The sequence below is a fragment of the Podarcis gaigeae genome (assembly GCF_964106915.1).
Source record: "Podarcis gaigeae genome assembly, chromosome: 1".
In the NCBI taxonomy this organism is placed as follows: domain Eukaryota; kingdom Metazoa; phylum Chordata; class Lepidosauria; order Squamata; family Lacertidae; genus Podarcis; species Podarcis gaigeae.
In genome coordinates this window covers 44,437,457-44,458,310 of record NC_139678.1, presented here as the reverse complement: position 1 = coordinate 44,458,310, position 20,854 = coordinate 44,437,457, and the positions used below count along the sequence as shown (strand labels likewise).

At 46.1% G+C, this 20,854-nt stretch overlaps 1 protein-coding gene across 2 annotated transcripts in view; it reads left to right on the top strand.

Moving 5' to 3' along the window:
- The window catches only part of LOC310848142 (cytosolic phospholipase A2 epsilon-like), a 52,981-nt gene that overhangs the window by 10,584 nt on the left and 21,543 nt on the right, over window positions 1–20,854 (top strand). The window contains exons 1-5 of one of the 2 annotated variants that reach the window (XM_083746818.1): window positions 2,137–2,242; window positions 15,311–15,447; window positions 16,100–16,228; window positions 18,986–19,026; window positions 20,798–20,840. In XM_083746818.1, the coding sequence (XP_083602944.1) occupies window positions 16,205–16,228; window positions 18,986–19,026; window positions 20,798–20,840 (108 nt within the window). In that variant the 5' untranslated portion in view covers window positions 2,137–2,242; window positions 15,311–15,447; window positions 16,100–16,204. Of the gene's footprint in view, window positions 1–2,136; window positions 2,243–15,310; window positions 15,448–16,099; window positions 16,229–18,985; window positions 19,027–20,797; window positions 20,841–20,854 lie in introns of those variants that run through there. The other variant, XM_083746817.1, reaches the window with a different exon arrangement.

Sequence of the window (20,854 nt, the reverse complement as noted above, 5' to 3'; positions counted from 1 at the left end):
GTGCACGTCATCGCCTTCACTGGAGGATGCCTCATCACTGCTGGCCTCTTCATGATGCACCGGAACTGGCTCCCTAGCAAGACGCGGGCTGCTGGACTTGCGGATCTCCTGGGCGGAGCGTTCAGCAGCTTCTGAGGCCACCGCCTCCTCAATGGCTTTCTGCAGCGTGAGGTCTGGCTTGCCGAGGAGACGCCGTTGCAGATGGATGTCCCGGACCCCGCAGACGATTCGATCCATCAGGGCATCGTCTAAGTCTCGGAACTCACAGTGCATTGCAGCCTGTCGCAGGGCGGTGGTGTAGTTGTTGATTGACTCCCCCTCTGCCTGGTTCCGGTGGTAGAACGCATGGCGGGCAGCAATCTTGGACGGCTTTGGTGCGTAGTGGTTGCGGAGCTTCTCTTGGATCGTGTCCCATGGTGTTGCCTGGACTGCTTCAGGCGCAACCAATGCTCAGGCCGTCTCAAACACCTCAGGCCCACAGAGGCTGAGGAATAGGCCCCGCTTACGATCCTTTGATACTGCTGTCAGCTCGTTGGCTTGGAGGTAGCAGTCGAACCGAGCGAGGTAGGAGTCCCATGATTCAGAGGCTGGCGCAAACGGCGGTAGAGGCACAAGTGAAGCCATGATTCCGATGCCGGCGTGAAGGGCGATGGATGGAACACAGTGCTCTAGCCAGAACAGTCAGCTCTGAATTGGTTCTGTCCAGTGATTTCGCTCAGTGATTTCGCTCTGTGATTCAGCTCAGTGATTCAGCTCAGTTCAGAGGCTGGCCGCATCTGGCTGTGCTCTGATGTCCATTGATCCCATCCTCGTCGCCAGTGTTAAGTTGTGGGTTGACATAGCCGACGACCAGCGATTTCTCCAAATAGCTCTTTATTTCGTAAGCTGGAATAGAACTGACTGCAAACAGCTCAGCCGGCCTGCTTTTATAGGCAGCCGGCTGTCAACATTGTAACAACAGCCCAGAGTTCCCGCCTAAAATAACTGACGCGGACCTGAGGGAAAACTATCTACAGACCTGAGTGAAAACTATATACAGTGTCCCCCTGCTGGCCCAGGGTGAAACTTCACTACATAACATCACCCATCTTGTATTTGTGTCTCTCATTATTTTTGCCCAAGTGGGCAGAGCCATGGCTATAACTATGGTCTCTCAGTTCACATGTCATCCTGACAAACTATGATTGTCTCGAACGATAGTTTGCAAAACCCTTTCAAACCCCCTCAGTTTCTAATTCTGATTTTGTGGACAATTTGCTAATTCAGACATCATACTGAACTACTGTAAACTTCACTGGCATGATGTCTGAACTGAGCCAACATTGTGGTTGCTGCTGAATTGGTCTCCCTTCTGAAACGAACCAACTTAGAGAATTTTTTTTTTAATACAAGAACATAATAAAATACTATTTTTACAAATTTATATCCCATCCATCTGGCTGGGTTTCCCCAGCCACTCTGGGAAGAAGAAGAGGAGTTTGGATTTGATATCCCGCTTTATCACTACCCTAAGGAGTCTCAAAGCGGCTAACAATCTCCTTTCCCTTTTTTCCCCACAACAAACACTCTGTGAGGTGAGTGGGGCTGAGAGACTTCAGAGAAGTGTGACTAGTCTAAGGTCACCCAGCAGCTGCATGTGGAGGAGCGGAGACCCGAACCCGGTTCACCAGATTATGAGACTACCACTTTTAACATATATAAAAACACAACAAAAGATCAAACATTAAAAAATGAAATATCATATAAAAGCAACAAACAAAGCAATAAATCAATACAGTCGTCCCTTGGTTCTTGAACGGCTTAGTTGGCAAACAAATCAGCTCCTGAATGCCGCAAACCCAGAAGTAAATGTTTCAGTTTGTGAATGTTTTTCGGAAGATGAACGTACGACAACAGCTTCCACTTGAGTGATGGAAGCTCTTGCAGCCAATCAGAAGTTGCACCTTGGTTTTCGAACGGTTTCAGAATTCAAATGACTCCCAGAATGGATTAAGTTCAAGAACCAAGGTAACACTGTAGAAACCAATAATAACAATAACAATAATAACAATAATAAACAGTATACTTAAATTAAAATAATGGACAACCCCAACTAAGCATTTAACCAACACCAACTTGACAAAAACAAACCAGAGGAAACAAAATTAGAACCATTTAAAACATTTTTGCCAGTTGCTCCAACCCAAGAGTTGTTCCAGCAATGTCCCAGCAGCCTCCCGGGAGCCTCTTTTAGCTGTTTAAGGTGAGTCTGGGCTCCGCCTCCTAGGCCAGGTGGAAATGGGCCTTATAGCAGGGAACGGTCTTCCTTCCAGCACTCACAGCAGCAGAATTGTGACAGCAGTGCATAATTTCGATTTCCTCTCATAGAAGCAGTGATGGTCTTTTTATTTATTTATTTATCTATTACATTTGTTTGTCACCCTTCATCAGAAGATCACAGGGTGGCTCACAACATGAGAATACAAAATGAGATTACAGAATACAAAATGAAAACAAACCAATGACTCCATTCCCACAAACACATTTAAAAGGCCATGGAATGCTAACCAACCAAACACCTGGCTGAAGAGAAACATTTTCGTCTGGCACCTAGAGATATGTAATGAAGGCCTCCCTGGGAAGAGCATTCCAGAAATGGGGGGCCACCACAGAAAAGGCCCTTCTCGTGCTGCCATCCTCTGGACCTTTCACACAGGAGGCACACAATTAAAGGTCCTCAGATGGCGATTGCAAGGTCTGGGTTGGTTCAGATGGAAAGAGGCAGTCCTTCAGCAGTTAAGGTACTACCTTGTAGTTCATTTGGAACAGTTTCTTTTCGATTGAGTGTCTGGGTTCAACCTCGCCGAGACCTCTGACCTGAGATCTCCTCAGTGGAGGAGCAGGAGGAGGACTCCCTGCCAAACAGAACTCCTGCACTTTAGTGATCCCTGCCACAGGACTGGAAGTTCCTATATGAGCTGTTAAGATTCCTGGCTGTTTCTCATGCCCTCCTTTATCCACCCCAGGGCCACAGGAGCAAGAGAGTGAGCCAGGCAGAAGTTTCAGAGCCATTGCGAAAGTGCAAGGCTAGCTGCATGTGAGGAGGGGGAAGTGCACAGAAACACCTGCCTGGATCAGGGCCTGACTGAGAACTGGGGAGGGATGGAGTCTACGGTTCCTATATAAACTCCCAGTCTGAGCTACTTCATTGTGCAATAGTCCCAGCCTGGGTGAATAGATGTTGAGCCAAGTCAGATTAGGCTTTCTGAAACTATGTAAATCGAAGCCCAGCCATCCTTCAGCATTTTCACTTTTCCAAATTCTGCACTGCAGTTTGCAAGCCAACTAATGTGTTAAAAAATGCTTACTGTGTGGCAAGGTATGCATAAAAATGTATAACAGTGAAAGTAACATGCAGTAATATGTAAATTAGCAGGCAAATTTGCTTTTCCCAAATATTGGGAGACATTTTCACAAAAATGCTGATGAATTGTCAAGAAAAAAAGAAAGAAAGAAAGACCCAGAAACTGATGTGAAGTGTGGAGAATTGAACTTAAGAATGGAAAAAATGAGAGAATGAGAAAACCCCAAAATGACAGATTCACCCTAGTACAGCTATCTGACAACATAAAGGAAGCAGTGCTTCTCTTATGACTAGATCAGCTGGATGCTATCAACTAGGGTAAAGAATTCTTGGTAGTTCAATCATTTAAGGCAAGACAAAATCTCTATAAAAGCGCCACTGCATTTACAGAGTATATTCTTGTGGTTTCATGGTTCTTTCCAGCTGGGTGAGGCAGCAAGTATTGCAAAATGTGCCCTCTTACTTAAAACTGTATGGGTTTTCAGATGCTTTAGATATTCCCATCTTGCACAACTGGATTTCCATATATACAGGTAATAAAAACAACTGCCACCAAGCACATTTCTGCATCTCACATCTTCATCTAAATCAGGACAAGGCTACTAGTTTAAGAGTGCAATCCTATGCATGTCACCTCAGAAGTGAGCCCCATTGAGTTAAATGGGACAGGATAGGATTGAAAAGTCTCAACAGTTCAAGTTATGTTGCAGAGCTTTGAAGCAAGACTACTCCAATGTAAGTCCTGTTGAGTTCTGTGTGGCTTAATCTCAGGTAAACGGAAATATAATACCAGGCTGCAATTAGTATATCCACTTACCTGAGAATAAGGTCCACTTAATTCAATGGGATTTATCTTTAGTAGACATGTATAGGATGCACTGCTCTTCTTTTTAGCATTAGATAATAAACACAAGCTCACTGCTGGCTAGTAAGGTTGTTACTGCATGCAGTGAGCCACCAAAACTGTAGTTATTTCAGTGGTCCTTTAGAAATGGCAGTGAAGAGATGATCTCTGGTTAGCAAGGGCAACTTCAGTAGTGTGCAGAGGGTAAACCAGATTGGAGTGGGTTCAAGACTGATTGGAAGAGAGAAAATCAAGACAGCAGGAGTGAATTAAGATGCAATGGGAAAGAAGCTCAGCTGGCAGTGAGATGATGAGGATGGGTAAGGCTTTTGGGGAAAGGGGTGTTGAAGAAACAGTGACAAAAATGAACAAGGTAGGGAAAGAGTCAGAGAAGAGAAACAGTTGGGTGATGTGGGTGGGTGATACTCTGGAAGAGACAGCAGATAATAGGATAAAGATCGGGTGGCAGTTCAGGTGAGGACAGCAGAGTGAGTCTCTCATCATGAGATACTGGGGTAAAAGGGGACGTGGGTGGCGCTATGGTCTAAACAACTGAGCCTCTTGGGCTTGCCAATCAGAAGGTTGGCGGTTCGAATCCGTGCATTGGTGGTTAGCTCCCATTGCTCCATCCCAGCTTCTGCCAGCCTAGCAGTTCAAAAGCACACCAGCGCAAGTAGATAAATAGGTACCACTAAGGCAGGAAGGTAAACGGCATTTCCATGCACTCTGGCACTTGTCACAGTGTTCCGTTGCACCAGAAGTGGTGTAGTCATGCTGGCCACATGACCCGGAAAGCTGTCTGGGGACTAATGCCAGCTCCCTTGGTCTGAAAAGCAAGATGAGTGATGCAACCCCATAGTCACCTTTGACTTCCAGGGTCATTTACCTTTACCTTTTTTACTGGGGGGATAGCAAAGAAGTTAGGGAGATGGAGGAGGGTCATTGAATAGAGGGGTAGAAATATTGTGGAAGATGGTATCAGTTTTATAAGTGAAGGTGATGAGTTCCTGGCACATGAGAGGCAGGTGTTACTGGAGCAGCAAAGATAAGGAAGAGGCTCCAGAGGATTGCTAGCAGGGGTGTGGATCAGGGTGGTGTAATGTTGTTTGGCCACATAAATGACAGAGAAGGAAGGACAGCATGAATGTAAAGTGAGCCTTTTGGTTTCCTTTATCCTCATTTAGCAGCCTGAGAGAATGAGTAGAAATTACAAAAGAAAGCAGCAAGCCAAAGTTAGACGCCAAGGGCACAAATTTATCATGCCTACAGATGCAAAGAGGTTGGGGGTTGGAAAATGTATTATTAAACACATCTGCATCCCTGAAGATGCTTTTTTGAAACAGGTTGGGCTCAGCAACATTATTTCAGTGCACCCAGAATCTTCTCTATCTCTCTGTCTCTCTCTCCCACCTGAGGTCAACAAGTTAGAAAGAAAGAAGGCAAGCTGAGGTTTATAAGATACATAAGAAGGTGGAATGGAGGAATGGGGAACAACATCCCACAGCAACAGAGAGTAGAGGCCTAAATAATGGCTTTTGAAAGCTTCTGAAGCAATAACAGGGAACACATTCTTCTTTCAACTGCCTGCCCTTATTGAAACATGGCCGCCCCTCCTCTGTTGCCCTGTCATTTGGAGGCCTCTCTTCATCCCACACACCCTGCTCCAGAGTGCCAGAAACGCAGACCTCTTGCCTAATCCCTGTTATTGCTTCAGAACTTCCAGAGGGATAGCCATGTTATTCTGTTGCAGCATAAAGAATATAGATTCTTTATGCCTCTTAAATGCAAATTTATTAGGACACAATCCAGCTTTCGTCAACCTGGTAACCTCCAGATGTTTTTGGACTACATTTCCCATCAGCTCCAGGCTATGCTGGTGGGGCTGATGGGAATTGTGGTCCAAAAATCTGGAGGGACCCAGAACTAGAGCCCACTTTTATCAGATGCATGGAGTGTTATGCTAAATTGGGAGGTATGTTTGTGTGTGTATGCGATATATGTTCTTTTGTGTGGGGATGTGCATGCATGCAAACACAAAATGTCTGCAAACTTATTATATTATATCTGTATCTCAGGTTTTCTCTCTCCAAGGAACTCAAGGTGTTTTTCACACTTCTCCCCCTGTCCATTGAGCCTCACAACACAAAAGGTTAGGCTGAGATGCAGTGATTGACCCAATTTCAGCCTGTGGCCTTCATGGCTGAGTGGGGAATTTGACCCCTGGTCTCTCACCAAACCATACACTTCATTCATCTGATGAAGTAGACTATAGTCCACAAAAACCTATGCCATGATAAATGTGTTAGTCTTTAAGGTGCCACAAGACTCTTCTTTGTCACACATCAGAGTATAACTTTGTTAAACCCTAAACTGATTCTGATTTTCACCTAATAATGTGCTGGAAAGGAGCCAATCTGTGTGTTTAGTGCGCAAACATAGAAAGAGGGAAGCCTCCCTAAACCCAGGGATGAAACTAGGCTTTATTTCACCTGGGTCAAAGACCCAATTTGGCAATCCCTCTCTACACGCATTTGCGTACACACACAAGCTGGGAGCCTCAATGGTGCCCCTCTAGCGGCTTCCCCTGGGGCAAAATTCCTGGCTAGACCCACCCTACATAGCTATGGCTCTGCATGGTCCCCAACTTCTTTTCACAAAGGTCATAAATGGGCACCAAATAGGTCATTCATTCAGAAGCTTATTTGGCCAGGAAGGCACTAAGGAGGTCAAAAGAGTGACCACAGCCAAGTTGCAGCTGGATCTTGATAAGATGCAGGTGAGGCACGAAACAGAGCACATTTCCTGGTTGGCAATGTCTGACAATGCCAAATGTGCAACCACAATCCTTTGTTCAAAGGAGGAGAGAATCCTCAGTAGGATGGATGCAAATACGCAGGGAAAGCGCCTAATTGAACCTGCTGCTTCTTAACCCACACAGGAATTTAGAAAGAGCAACAGCTGTTTCTTTAGTTAGCCAAGAGATAATCTTATCTCCTATATTTCCAGTGGGGTGACTGTGTTTGTCTCTTGTGGCAAAAATAGGACAATCCAAGAGTATTGTGGTACCTTAAAAACATGAAAACATACGACACAGCGATTTCTCCAAGTAGCTCTTTATTTCGTAAGCTGGAATAGAACTGACTGCAAACAGCTCAGCCGGCCTGCTTTTATAGGCAGCCGGCTGTCAACATTGTAGCAACAACAGCCCAGAGTTCCCACCTAAAATAACTGACGTGGACCTGAGTGAAAACTATCTACAGACCTGAGTGAAAACTATATAAAGTATCCCCCTGCTGGCCCAGGGTGAAACTTCACTACATAACACCCCTCCCCATCAAGCTAAAGCCACGCCGGGTTCCCTTTGCTCTCAAGGCTAAGGTGGACGAACAACTGGACAAACTGATCGGCCAAGGAGTTTTGGAGCCGGTTGACCACGCCAAGTGGGAAACCCCCATCGTCACGCCTGTCGAGCCAGATGGGTCGGTGAGAATCTGCGCTGACTACAAGTGCACGATCAACAAGGCACTTCAGCAGCACGCTTATCCGGTTCCTGTTGTCCAACACCTGCTGCATTCCCTGGGTGAGGGTAAGGTCTTCGCTAAGCTGGACCTTGCCCAAGCCTATCAACAACTGCCAGTCGATGATGCCACTGCTGAAGCCCAGACGATCGTCACCCACCGGGGGGCATTCCGTTGCTGCTGGTTGCAGTTCGGGGTGAGTGTGGCTCCTGGCATCTTCCAAAGCCTTATGGAGCGTCTCCTGCTTCCGGGCGTGGTACCATATTTTGATGACGTCTTGGTGTCTGCAGACTCACACCAGCAGCTGTTCGAGCGCCTCCGTGCCGTGCTGACCAGGTTCCAAGAGGCCGGGCTCAAGGTAAAGAGGGAGAAGTGCCAGATCGCCGTTCCACAGGTAGAGTTCCTGGGCTATCTTATCGATGCCTCCGGCCTTCACCCGACCACATCCAAGATCCACGCTATCCAGCAGGCCCCCACCCCAAAGAACAAGACGGAGTTGCAGGCGTTCCTGGGGCTGCTGAACTTTTATAACATGTTCCTGCCCCACAAAGCCACAGTGGCTGAGCCTCTTCACCGACTCCTTAGCACTAAGACGCCTTGGGCCTGGGGTCATCGGGAGACGGCGGCCTTCAACGCGGTCAAGGCTCTCCTTTCATCAGACAGTGTGCTGGTACAGTACAGTGAATCCAGGCCGCTGGTCCTTGCCTGTGACGCCTCACCTTTTGGCATCGGTGCTGTCCTTAGTCACCGTTTTCCAGACGGAAGAGAAGCACCGCTCGCCTACTTTTCCAGGACGCTATCTCCGACGGAACGGAATTACAGCCAGCTCGACAAGGAGGCACTGGCACTTGTGGCTGGAGTGAAGAGGTTCCATGAATACCTCTATGGCAGGACTTTTGACATCATCACTGACCACAAGCCACTCCTGGGCCTCCTCGCCGGTGATCGTCCAACTCCACCGGTCCTCTCGCCATGCATGCTGCGATGGACTGTTTTCCTGGCTGCCTACCACTACCGGCTCATCCATCGCCCGGGGAAATTGATGGGCCATGCCAACGCCCTCAGCCGTTGCCCTCTTCCAGCATTTGTGGAAGACCCGGCTCCAGCTTCATCGCTCCTTCTGATTGAGGATCTTCTGGCAGCGCCTGTATCGGCTGCCACTGTGGCCTCCGCGTCTGCCCAGGATCGCACCATCAGCCGGGTGCTCAACTGGGTGTGGAGGGGGTGGCCACAAGGGCCTTTTGCATCAGAGTTCCAGCCCTTCGCAACCAGACAACATGAACTCTCAGCTCATTGGGGCTGTCTGCTGTGGGGAGACTGCGTCGTGATTCCCCAGGGACTCCGTCAGCGCGTCCTGAAGGCTCTGCACGTTGGCCACCCGGGAATTGTCAAAATGAAGGCGTTGGCTCGGTGTTACGTCTGGTGGCCTAATATGGACGATGCCATCACTGCCTGGGTGTCCGCCTGTCAAGCGTGCCAAGAGTCGAGGCCTGCACCACCGGCAGCTAAGGGACACACCTGGGAGACGCCAAAGACACCCTGGTCGAGGGTGCACATCGATCTGGCTAGCCACTTTCACGGCCGGACCTTTATGGTAGTGGTGGACGCCTATTCCAAATGGCTGGAGGTCGCCCTGATGCCCTCCACCACTACCGAAGCTGTCATCCGGGTGCTGCGAGGCCTGTTTGCAACGCATGGGTGTCCTGATGTCCTTGTCTCTGACAACGGACCGCAGTTCACGTCAGGCACGTTTGAGCAGTATTTTTTGGGACTGGGCATCCGCCATGCCCTAACGGCACCCTTTCATCCATCCAGCAACGGACAAGCGGAAAGAATGGTGCGCTCGGCAAAAGAGGCACTGGCGCGCCTGGACCGGGGAGACTGGCATGAGCGGGTCGCCGAATACTTGTTCGTGCAACACATCACCCCTCATGCAGCCACAGGGCGGAGTCCTGCTGAACTGCTTATGGGCCGCCGCCTCAGGTCACCGCTCGACCGGCTACACCCGGACTTTGCCGTGGCTGAACCCCCAGGCTGTGCCAACGCGCCACGGTCATTTGTCCCAGGAAACCAGGTCTTTGCCCGGAACTATGTGGGGGACATTCCTTGGGTGCCAGCCACAGTAGTGGGAGTCACTGGACCTCGCTCGTACCAGGTGGCACTCGAAGACGGCACATAGACCAGCTTAGGCGCAGGGTTGGGGACTTGGACACTACCGAGGTGCCCCCAACTGCGCTTGCGGCTCCAGAAGAGACACGTACAGATGGCGAGGCCCCACCTACACCTCCCTCGCAAACTGCCAGCGTGGAGCCGAACCGAGCCGCTTCAGAGGGTCTGCCAGACTTACCACAGACTCAGACCACTCCACTCGCGGAGGCTCCACCCACAGCAGCGGATCCAGGGGAGTTGGTTCCAACGCCACCTAGGGTCGCACCACAGCCTCAGCAAGAACTGTGTGGCCCTCCGGACTTGGCTACCAGTCCCCGGCGGTCTGGCAGAGTTCCCAAGCACCCAACTTATTTAAAGGACTATGTTGTTGGACATGTGCCACTGTTGGTCTAAGTATGGGAAATGTAACCGATATGCTTTTGTGCCTAATTGAACCATTATGCGTAGTGCTGTATATAAGGAAACCATTACGATTGTAACTAATGCCTTATCTCGGTGGGGAGGGGTGTTATGTAGTGAAGTTTCACCCTGGGCCAGCAGGGAGATACTGTATATAGTTTTCACTCAGGTCTGTAGATAGTTTTCACTGGAGGATGCCTCATCACTGCTGGCCTCTTCATGATGCACCGGAACTGGCTCCCTAGCAAGACGCGGGCTGCTGGACTTGCGGATCTCCTGGGCGGAGCGTTCAGCAGCTTCTGAGGCCACCGCCTCCTCAATGGCTTTCTGCAGCGTGAGGTCTGGCTTGGCGAGGAGACGCCGTTGCAGATGGATGTCCCGGACCCTGCAGACGATTCGATCCATCAGGGCATCGTCTAAGTCTCGGAACTCACAGTGCATTGCAGCCTGTCGCAGGGCGGTGGTGTAGTTGTTGATTGACTCCCCCTCTGCCTGGTTCCGGTGGTAGAACGCATGGCGGGCAGCAATCTTGGACGGCTTTGGTGCGTAGTGGTTGCGGAGCTTCTCTTGGATCGTGTCCCATGGTGTTGCCTGGACTGCTTCAGGCGCAACCAATGCTCAGGCCGTCTCAAACACCTCAGGCCCACAGAGGCTGAGGAATAGGCCCCGCTTACGATCCTTTGATACTGCTGTCAGCTCGTTGGCTTGGAGGTAGCAGTCGAACCGAGCGAGGTAGGAGTCCCATGATTCAGAGGCTGGCGCAAACGGCGGTAGAGGCACAAGTGAAGCCATGATTCCGATGCCGGCGTGAAGGGCGATGGATGGAACACAGTGCTCTTAGCCAGAACAGTCAGCTCTGAATTGGTTCTGTCCAGTGATTTCGCTCAGTGATTTCGCTCTGTGATTCAGCTCAGTGATTCAGCTCAGTTCAGAGGCTGGCCGCATCTGGCTGTGCTCTGGTGTCCATCGATCCCACCTTCGTCGCCAGTGTTAAGTTGTGGGTTGACATAGCCGACGACACAGCGATTTCTCCAAGTAGCTCTTTATTTCGTAAGCTGGAATAGAACTGACTGCAAACAGCTCAGCCGGCCTGCTTTTATAGGCAGCCGGCTGTCAACATTGTAGCAACAACAGCCCAGAGTTCCCGCCTAAAATAACTGACGTGGACCTGAGTGAAAACTATCTACAGACCTGAGTGAAAACTATATACAGTATCCCCCTGCTGGCCCAGGGTGAAACTTCACTACATAACAGGGGGCTTGCTTAATCAGAAGCATATAAATAGAGCAAATTAAAATTTAAAGCAAGTAAACACAGACAGTGTTGGGCTACAGCACATTTGAAGACTTAGGTTGTAAACCTAGAACAAGGTGGTCCAACTCTTCATACCAAGTGCGCCGCAAGTGTACTTTGACATGCTTTTAACATCTATATGAAGCCGCTGGGAGAGATCATCAGGGGGTTTGGACTGGGTGTCCATCAATATGCAGATGATACCCAGCTCTACCTCTCTTTCAAATCAGAACCAGTGAAGGCGGTGAAGGTCCTGTGTGAGTGCCTGGAGGCGGTTGGAGGATGGATGGTGGCTAATGGATTGAGGTTGAATCCTGACAAGACGGAAGTACTGTTTTTGGGGGAGAGCTGGTGTGGAGGACTCCCTGGTCCTGAATGGGGTAACTGTGCCCCTGAAGGACCAGATGCGCAGCCTGGGGGTCATTTTGGACTCACAGCTGTCCATGAAGGTGCAGGTCAATTCTGTATCCAGGGCAGCTGTCTACCAACTCCACCTGGTACGCAGGCTGAGACCCTACCTGCCCGCAGACTGTGGTACATGCTCTAGTTATCTCCCGCTTGGACTACTGTAATGCGCTCTACGTGGGGCTACCTTTGGAGGTGACCCAGAAACTACAACTAATCCAGAATATGGCAGCTAGACTGGTGACTGGGGGCAGCCGCCGAGACCACATAACACCAGTCTTGAAAGACCTACACTGGCTCCCGGTACGTTTCCGAGCAGAATTCAAAGTGATGGTGTTGACCTTTAAAGCCCTAAACGGCCTCGGCCCAGTATACCTGAAGGAGCGTTTCCACCCCTATCATTCTGCCCAGATGCTGAGATCCAGCGCCTTGGGCCTTCTGGTGGTTCCCTCATTGTGAGAAGCAAAGCTACAGGGAACCAGGCAGAGGGCCTTCTCGGTAGTGGCACCCGCCTTGTGGAACGCCCTCCCATCAGATGTCAAAGCGATAAACAACTACCTGACATTCAGAAGACATCTGAAGGCAGCCCTGTTCAGGGAAGTTTTTAATGTGTGATTTTACTGTATTTTTGGTTTCTGTGGAAGCCGCCCAGAGTGGCTGGGGAAACCCAGCCAGATGGGCGGGGTACAAATAACAAATTATTATTATTATTATTATTATTATTATTATTATTATTATTATTTGACACGGAACCTGTGGGCCACACACTGCCTTGTTGCGCACGTGGGGGGAGAGGCCAAAATTTGATGCTTAAATGGAATACTCAGGATGAGACAGTCAAATCCGCCATGATAAAATGGGCGCAGGATTTGGGGCATAACATTATGTTTGAAGACTGGGAAAGGTTATGGAACACCGGAATGAAATTTACGGCATGTAGTGCCTTGAAGGAAAACATTATGAAAATGATATACCGGTGGTACATGACCCCAGTCAAGCTTGCTAAGATATATCACCTGTCCGACAATAAATGTTGGAAATGTAAAGAGGCGGAAGGGACATTCTTTCACCTCTGGTGGACCTGCCCGAAAGTGAAGGCCTTTTGGGAGATGATTCATAATGAACTAAAAAAGGTACTTAGATTTACCTTACCTAAGAAACCGGAGGCCTTTCTCCTGGGCATGGTGGACCAGAGAGTGCTTAAGAAAGATAGAACTTTTTTTATGTACGCCACTACAGCAGCAAGGATCCTGATTGCAAAGCATTGGAAGACACAAGATCTACCCACGCTGGAGGAATGGCACACGCAGTTGATGGACTATATGGAACTGGCCGAAATGACTGGCAGAATCCGAGACTTGGGAGAAGAAACAATTGAGGAGGACTGGAAAAAATTTAAGGACTATTTGAAAAAACATTATAAGCTGTACGAATGTTAAAAAATGCACCCTTTAGGAAATTCTAGCTTCAGCAATGGTAAATTAATGAAATGGAAATTAAGGCACAAGAAGTCAGAGGTAGAATAATGAAATAACTTTATTGTGTTTAAATGAAAATGTACATGATTTGGGTTATAACATCTTTGAAATTAGGTAACATGATAAAATGAAGGATACAATAAGTATTGAAACAAGTTAACAAATTGCTGATGTTCTGTATCACAGAGAATGCAGGGTTTGGAGGATGCGGGGAAGTCCATTAGACTTGATGGAAAAAAGAACATGGAAATTTGTAACTTTTCTATTTTATTCCTATAATCTGTTTTCTATTCTTTTTTCTGTATTTCATAAACTCAATAAAAAATATTATAAAAAAAAACACAAAATTTGATGCCCACCCCCCTCAGTCCTTGCGCTGCCTTCCCAAATAGAGGCTCTGGCCAAAGTTGGGAAAGCACTAACTAGGCTTTGGGAAGGAGCAGGGAGGACTCTAGGACCTTGTCAGAGCCCTCCTGCCTCTTTACCAAAGCCCAGCGCCTGGCTTACTCAGCTTTGGGAAGGCAGTGTCAGGGCTGAGGATAGTGTCAAATATTGCCAAGGGCTGCAGGACTTGTGGAAGTGAGAGAATTATAGCAATGAGGAAAAATGAATACATTTTTTCAAAGCAGGATCTCCAATAGATGTGTCTCCGGCTTTCTTCCTCTCCTCTTCTTAATTTGTCCACATTGCCTTTCATCATGGCTGTCCCTCAATATAGAACCACTGAGATGGGAATTTGAGGGCTGGCACTTTGAGTATGGCTCTTGTCTATACATTTAAAAATGCAGCTGAAGAAATTAGGTTCTTAATTTTGGATCCAAAGCCTTGTTTCCAAATTTTACACCATTGGGATAGACAGACAGACCCCACTCTTAACATGGAAGAAAGTCTATCTCCTTCTTTTTGTGCATATATTTGTGGAGTGGGAGAGGATTTTGAGTGGAAATAAAACTGAAGTTCATGTTTAATTAGATGGGAACATGCAGTGGAATGTTGCTCTAAGGATATTACAGTATTTGTTCTGTTTGATTTTATATTTGACGTGAGAGGTTAAGTTGTTCACTTGCCTTTTATGTAAGTATAGAATGAGAGTTTGTCTGTCTCCTGCTGGACAAAATAGAAATAATGACTTATTCAATCAGATTTGTAGAAGTAAACATTGCTCCCCGCCCAACCTTTCTCTCTTTTAATTTGCCATACATTTTCAAGAATTAAAATGTGTCTGCATCGTTTTCAGAGCTTGCTTCTCATGCTCATGACTGGGAAACAGCAAAGGAAGAGCATCTAGGCATTGTAAGCAAGAGCAACTAGAGTCAGTCCTGGATTTACAGAAGCCATCCCAGTTTCTGTTTTGGTCCTGGAATGTCCCGCTTTTCCTTAGGACATCCCTATTTTCATCAGAGAAATGTTGAAGGGTATGGAGTTATGCAATCCCTGAGCCAAGGAGATAAGTAACTATACAACCTTTAGAAGACATCTAAAGGCAGCCCTGTACAGGGAAGTTTTGAAATCTTTAATGTTTTATTATGTTTTTATATAGGTGGCTGGGACAACCCAGTCAGATGGGCAGGGTATAAACAGTAAAATTATTATGATGATGATGGAATAGGAGATCCCTATTTTCATTGCAGAAATGTTTGAGGCTATGTTGTAAGTCATTAACCATGATTTACGAACTGGGACACTGCTCCCAAAGATCAAGCTCTCCTCTTGCAATAGTTAAGAGACACGTGGTACACCTTGAAAACATTGAATCTGCTACCCCCCACAAGATTGAACTAAATCTTCAGTCTAATCCAGTATGCTAATCTCATTTTGGCCATAATTAAAACTATGAATTACTCCATATTCTCCCCTACAGTAAGTGAAACAGATTGCTATGTGACCTTGTGGCTGCCTACGGCTTCATGTGAGAAAGTTCGGACCAAAACAGTGGCAAATTGCAAAGATCCAATATGGAATGAAACATTCTACTTCAGGATCCAGAGCCAAGCTAAGGTAGGATAAAAGATGGTATATGCATAGGTTCCTCTAGGAGAATCATCTCCATGTTGCCCTAGTTATCGATCTTCTGTATCTGTGACCACTTCTTTGTTTCACTGACTTTAAACTATGTACTAAAGAGTCCCTTCTAAATAAACCTAGGCTAGGATCTTGGCTTCTCCTTTCTCGCAGCTTCCTTTCTTTTGCTGCCACCATTTTGAAAAGTATCTGCTATTCAGATACTGTACACATACTGTACGGTCATTATATAATGCAATGCAATACAGATCTCCACATTATTAGTTGTTCTACACAGGAGTCAGACCAGTGGCCTATCTAACACAATATCACCTACAGTGTCCGGCAGCAAGTAACTCTCTAGGGGTCTTTTCAGTTTTACTACCTGAGATTTTTATTATTATTATTATTTTAACTAGAGGTGCCCTATGATTCAATTTGGGGCCCTTTCTCATGTAAGCGAGTACTCCTGTTTGATAGAGCCTTCCCCCAGGTATACGTAGCACACCTCTGTTTCTCCTTTGTAGCCCACAGTTGGACTAAAATAGCCTTCTCTCTCTCTCTCTCTCTCTCTCTCTCTCTCTCTCTCTCTCTCTCAGCTTTGTGTTTCCATTATTCATTCATAATACTTTTTAATTTCTGATTACAGAATGTTTTAGAATTGACTGTATGGGACGAAGATGTTATTCGAGATGATGACTACCGTGTCATTTTATTTGACATAGCTAAAGTCCCCTTTGGAGAATCAGTTTTTATGAAATTTGAATTGAATCCCCAGGTGAGCATGCATAGAGATCAATCCTTAACTGAGTTTTTTTTTTGAATTTCTCACATATTGTCCTACCAGGTACAGGTAGGTTTAGAACACTACAGCACACATAACTGGCTGTAAAGTAACAGAACATTATATGTAATAAAACTGTAATTTAATCGTCATATCAAAAAAATTGCAAAGCTCAGTTCCTGATGGCAATAACATATCATATTACTATTAACCTTCTATATGTATTATTGTCATAAAATCCAAAGATTGTCAAGTCCATGATTACAACATACAGTTCCTGTTGGCAATGCCATTTCATACTGATATCTTCCTTCTGCATCGTCCTATGTCTTGAGAGTGTAACAAACGAAACTTCCTTCTGCATTGTCCTATGTCTTGAGAGTGTAACAAATGGAACTACAGTGGTACCTCGGGTTAAGTATTTAATTCATTCCCGAGGTCCGTACTTAACCTGAAACTGTTCTTAACCTGAAGCACCACTTTAGCTAATGGGGCCTCCTGCTGCTGCCTCACTGCCGGAGCACGATTTCTGTTCTCATCCTGAAGCAAAGTTCTTAACCTGAAGCGTATGTAACCCGATGTACCACTGTACTTAGTAACAACAAGGCAGCTGATGATAGGCCAATTCTCAGGATACACCATTGTTTTGCCCATCGGGCTTCTTCAGTGACAAGGTTTCCAGGAAATTTTTCATTAGGTTTTTTCAGCCGAAAGTAGTCCACAGGAACACAGAAGTTGCCAATCAGAGACGCTCTGGTACAGTGGTACCTCAGGTTACAGATGCTTCAGGTTACAGACTCCGCTAACCCAGAAATAGTACCTCAGGTTAAGAACTTTGTTTCAGGATGAGAACAGAAATCACGTGCGGTGGCGGGGCAGTGGGAGGCCCCATTACCTAAAGTGGTACCTCAGGTTAAGAACAGTTTTAGGTTAAGAACAGACCTCCAGAACGAATTAAGTTCTTAACCCGAGGTACCACTGTACAGGTAGGTAGCCGTGTTGGTCTGACATAGTCAAAATTGAAAAATTATCCAGTAGCACCTTAGAGACCAACTAAGTTTGTTCTGGGTATAAGCTCTTGTGTGCATGCACACTTCTTCAGATACTTCTAGACCAAGGATGATGAACCTATATTCCCAGAACTGCTCTCTTCTCCAAACCATCTTTGCCATGCAACCTAACACCCTCATATGTGATTAGCCTCCCTCATGAAATTGGCACCCTCTAACAATTATAGCTTCCTACTCAATATGGTTCTTAGATACAAAACCCAACAAGAGATACCAAAGTATCACAATATGTGGGACATGTCTGCTCAATGGCCATTCAGCCTACTAAGTCTGCTGATAGTGGGGAAGAGTGGTCAGTGGCAGAGGAAGGGGGTGGGGTAGGTGCGGGCCACCACGGATGTCACCACTGAGGGGGTGAGAAAATGCCACGCGGCACTCACTGTAAGGCTGCAGAGATGTGGTGGCTTGGACGTGTGCAGGCTCCATGATACCCAAACGGTCTGCCCTCTGCCTTCACCCCAGCTGTAGGGCGGCTGAGTGGGAGGAGGCAGGCAGACTTCGGAGGCTCCATGGTGCGCCCTGCCCCTATGGGTGGCTCACCCCGCCCCTGGGCACCTGCCTGAGCAGCTTCCTTTGCTGCTGAGAGTGGTAGTACATCTCAAGGTGAGATTACCACATGGACTTAATTCACATCAGGAGACCCTGTTATTCTCATCATCCGCAATTTAGTTCTATGTAGCTATATACAGTCCCATGCTGAGAAGATGTATAGTGACATATGCTTCCTTTTCTAACCTTTATCATATACTTAGCCTTTGAGCTTTGACAAAGAAATCCATCTGAATTCTTAAATCCAAACACTTTATTTGAAAATTCCATCTTTTAAAAAAAGAAAATGTGCACACTATGAAAAAAAAATTGCATAAACCAGAGGTGAGTTACCTGTGGACCACCAGATACTGCTGAACTACAACTCCCATCATCCCTTGCCTGCACGGTCAATGGCCAGGGGTGATGGGAGTTGTAGGTCAGCAACGTATGGAGGACCACAGGTTAGCTGCTCTGAGTGTGAAGAATTTGGGATATTCACTGTTGCTGATGACCTAGACAGCAAACAAATATGAAAAGAGGAATCCGTAAAGCTAATATATAGGACTCATAGTTTAACAGCAGCAACAAACCTGACCTTATTGTGCACATCTGAACATACAAACATGGGATTTTAAAGTTCTGTATTTAAACAAACATGGGACTGTTAAGCCTTGCAAATTGGGATTGGGCATCATAGACAAAAAGGTGAAAACAGACCTGAAAGCAGCAGTTCTGCATGTTTTTTCAACTGCCCTATGGTGTGGCGCAATAGGTCAGTGCATCCAGCTATTAACCAGAAGGTTGGTGGTTTGAGCCCACCCAGGGAGGCTGGGGGCAGGATTCCTGCACTGCAAGGGCTTGGACTAGATGACCCTTGGGTGCCTTCCAATTCTACAGTTCTATGATTCTATGAAAGAAAAAAGGGTGTGTGAGAGAGGAGTGCTTTTCACCAAGTTCTTTTTCTTTCTCAAGTTCAATTTTCAATATTCAGTTTTAATTTCTGCAATAAGATTGGGGGGGGGGGGATTGATCTTTGATACGTCCCATTCCATGCCAGGAAAGGCAAATTCTTAAAGGAATTACAAACTCAATGTCTATGGAACAATTATTTGCAAAATTTGTGCGATTTATGCTGCATTCTAATTTTCAGACGCATGAACAATTGGAGGTTGAATTTGCACTGGAGAATATGTAAGTAACCCAAGTACTTTAGAAACCAATTACTATAGAAGCCTGTCTGCTGTGATGAATTGTATTCTCTTGTTTTTATTTTATTTTATTAAGAATAAGGTCTCTTGTGTTACTTGGTGTTTGAATGTTCGCTGGGTATTTCATCGGCAATCATTTGTAGCCCAGCGTGGGATCATCTTGTATGTTGGAGAATGGGACAGAAATGTTTTAAATCTAAAAGTTACCATCAGCAGCTAATGGCCATAGAATGAGCCCAATTGTATAAACTTGCTATTTATAAAAATTCAAGGCGATGCAATTCAAATTAGCTATACATCTCCCTTCCTTGGTATAAGTGAGGAACTTGTTAATGGGGAGAGGTTTTCCTTTCTTTCAACACATGTGCCTACGTAGCAAATAAAATGCACCTTAGCGTGCCTTCAGATGTCAACTTTGCCTGTGATGATTCCCATAAACTGGAGAGCAAAAGACGACTTCCTCATAAGAACTCTGATTAACAGAATGCTTCCTCTTCTCCTTGCACTAATCCTTCCTGTGCATCTGGAGTAGCAGAGGCCAGAATTTCTTCCATCAGGACTGATTCCCTCAGATGCCTAGTTTGCAGGTGCCTGGCATACAAATACAATAATGTATTGCTTTAGCTCAAAAGCGCTATGATTGCTGGATAAAAATGACATCAGGGATTTGTACCATTTCATCAGACTCTTCCCCTTGGGTTACTATTGGGTTACTACTAAGAAGAGTATTCAAGCCGCCATACTTAACCTCTGAGTAGGCATGCATAGGATTGTACTGGAAACAATTAAAAAAATATAGAGCAGTATTATTTTGAAATAATTGCCTGTTGTCTCCTACAAGAACTAAGCTGTCGATGCAAGACAAAAGTTAGGGATGGATCATATTGCTACAAGATTCTGAATTTCCTTGTCCTGGGAATTTTGCAAGAATAAGTAGTATGTCATGCTAGAGTCACAGGCAAAGAAACGTGGTGATGACAAAACGGACTAGATTGTGGTGATGTGGCAGTAAGATGATCTGAAGGATCTATGAATTAGAACACTGACCTGATTAACCCGGTCACTTGGCTTTTGTATTTTGAAATCCTCATCAGTAGAGCATGCCTAAAATCTGCTTAATATGATGATTGCCATCGTTGCTGCACAGCCTTGCCCTCTGGCTGAAACCAAACCTTTCCTGCTAAGCAGTCAGAATTTAGGAACTCGTTTCTCAGAGTGACCAGGGACTCAGCTATACAGCTGCAAATGAAACATTTTAAATGTGTTGTAAAGTGCATTATACAAATGTGACACTAGATGGCAATGGCGAGCTATGGCAAATTCAATTTATTTTTCAAAACGTTTTTTAAAAAAGCATTATCACAACAATTTTTTTTTTATGTGTGTGTAGATTCCACCTAGGAGTAATGCCATGCCACCAGACTCCTGATAGTGTTGTTGATGCTACTTAACAAAACTAGGGGGGAGCAGGGCAGTGGAGGGGGTCAGGACTGGAAGAGCCAATCCCATCTGCACTCACATGCATCTTGACCTCACTGCTCTCCCACCTCCACACCATTCTGGTGAGCAAAACCAATGTCTGTGTTGGGAAAGCAGCAGGGCTGGCTAGTCCTGGGGCTGGTAAACAGCAAAAGGAAAAGGGCAAAGTTAAATTCTAAGACATAAGTTGGCTGTTCAGTTCTAAGTTATGTTGAACAATTGTGTCTTAAATCATTCAAGTTGTAACATCATGTATATATATGAATATTTCCTAGATGTGGTCCAGCTGAAACCATCATTACAAATGGAACAATAGTGGTAATTTCCATTTC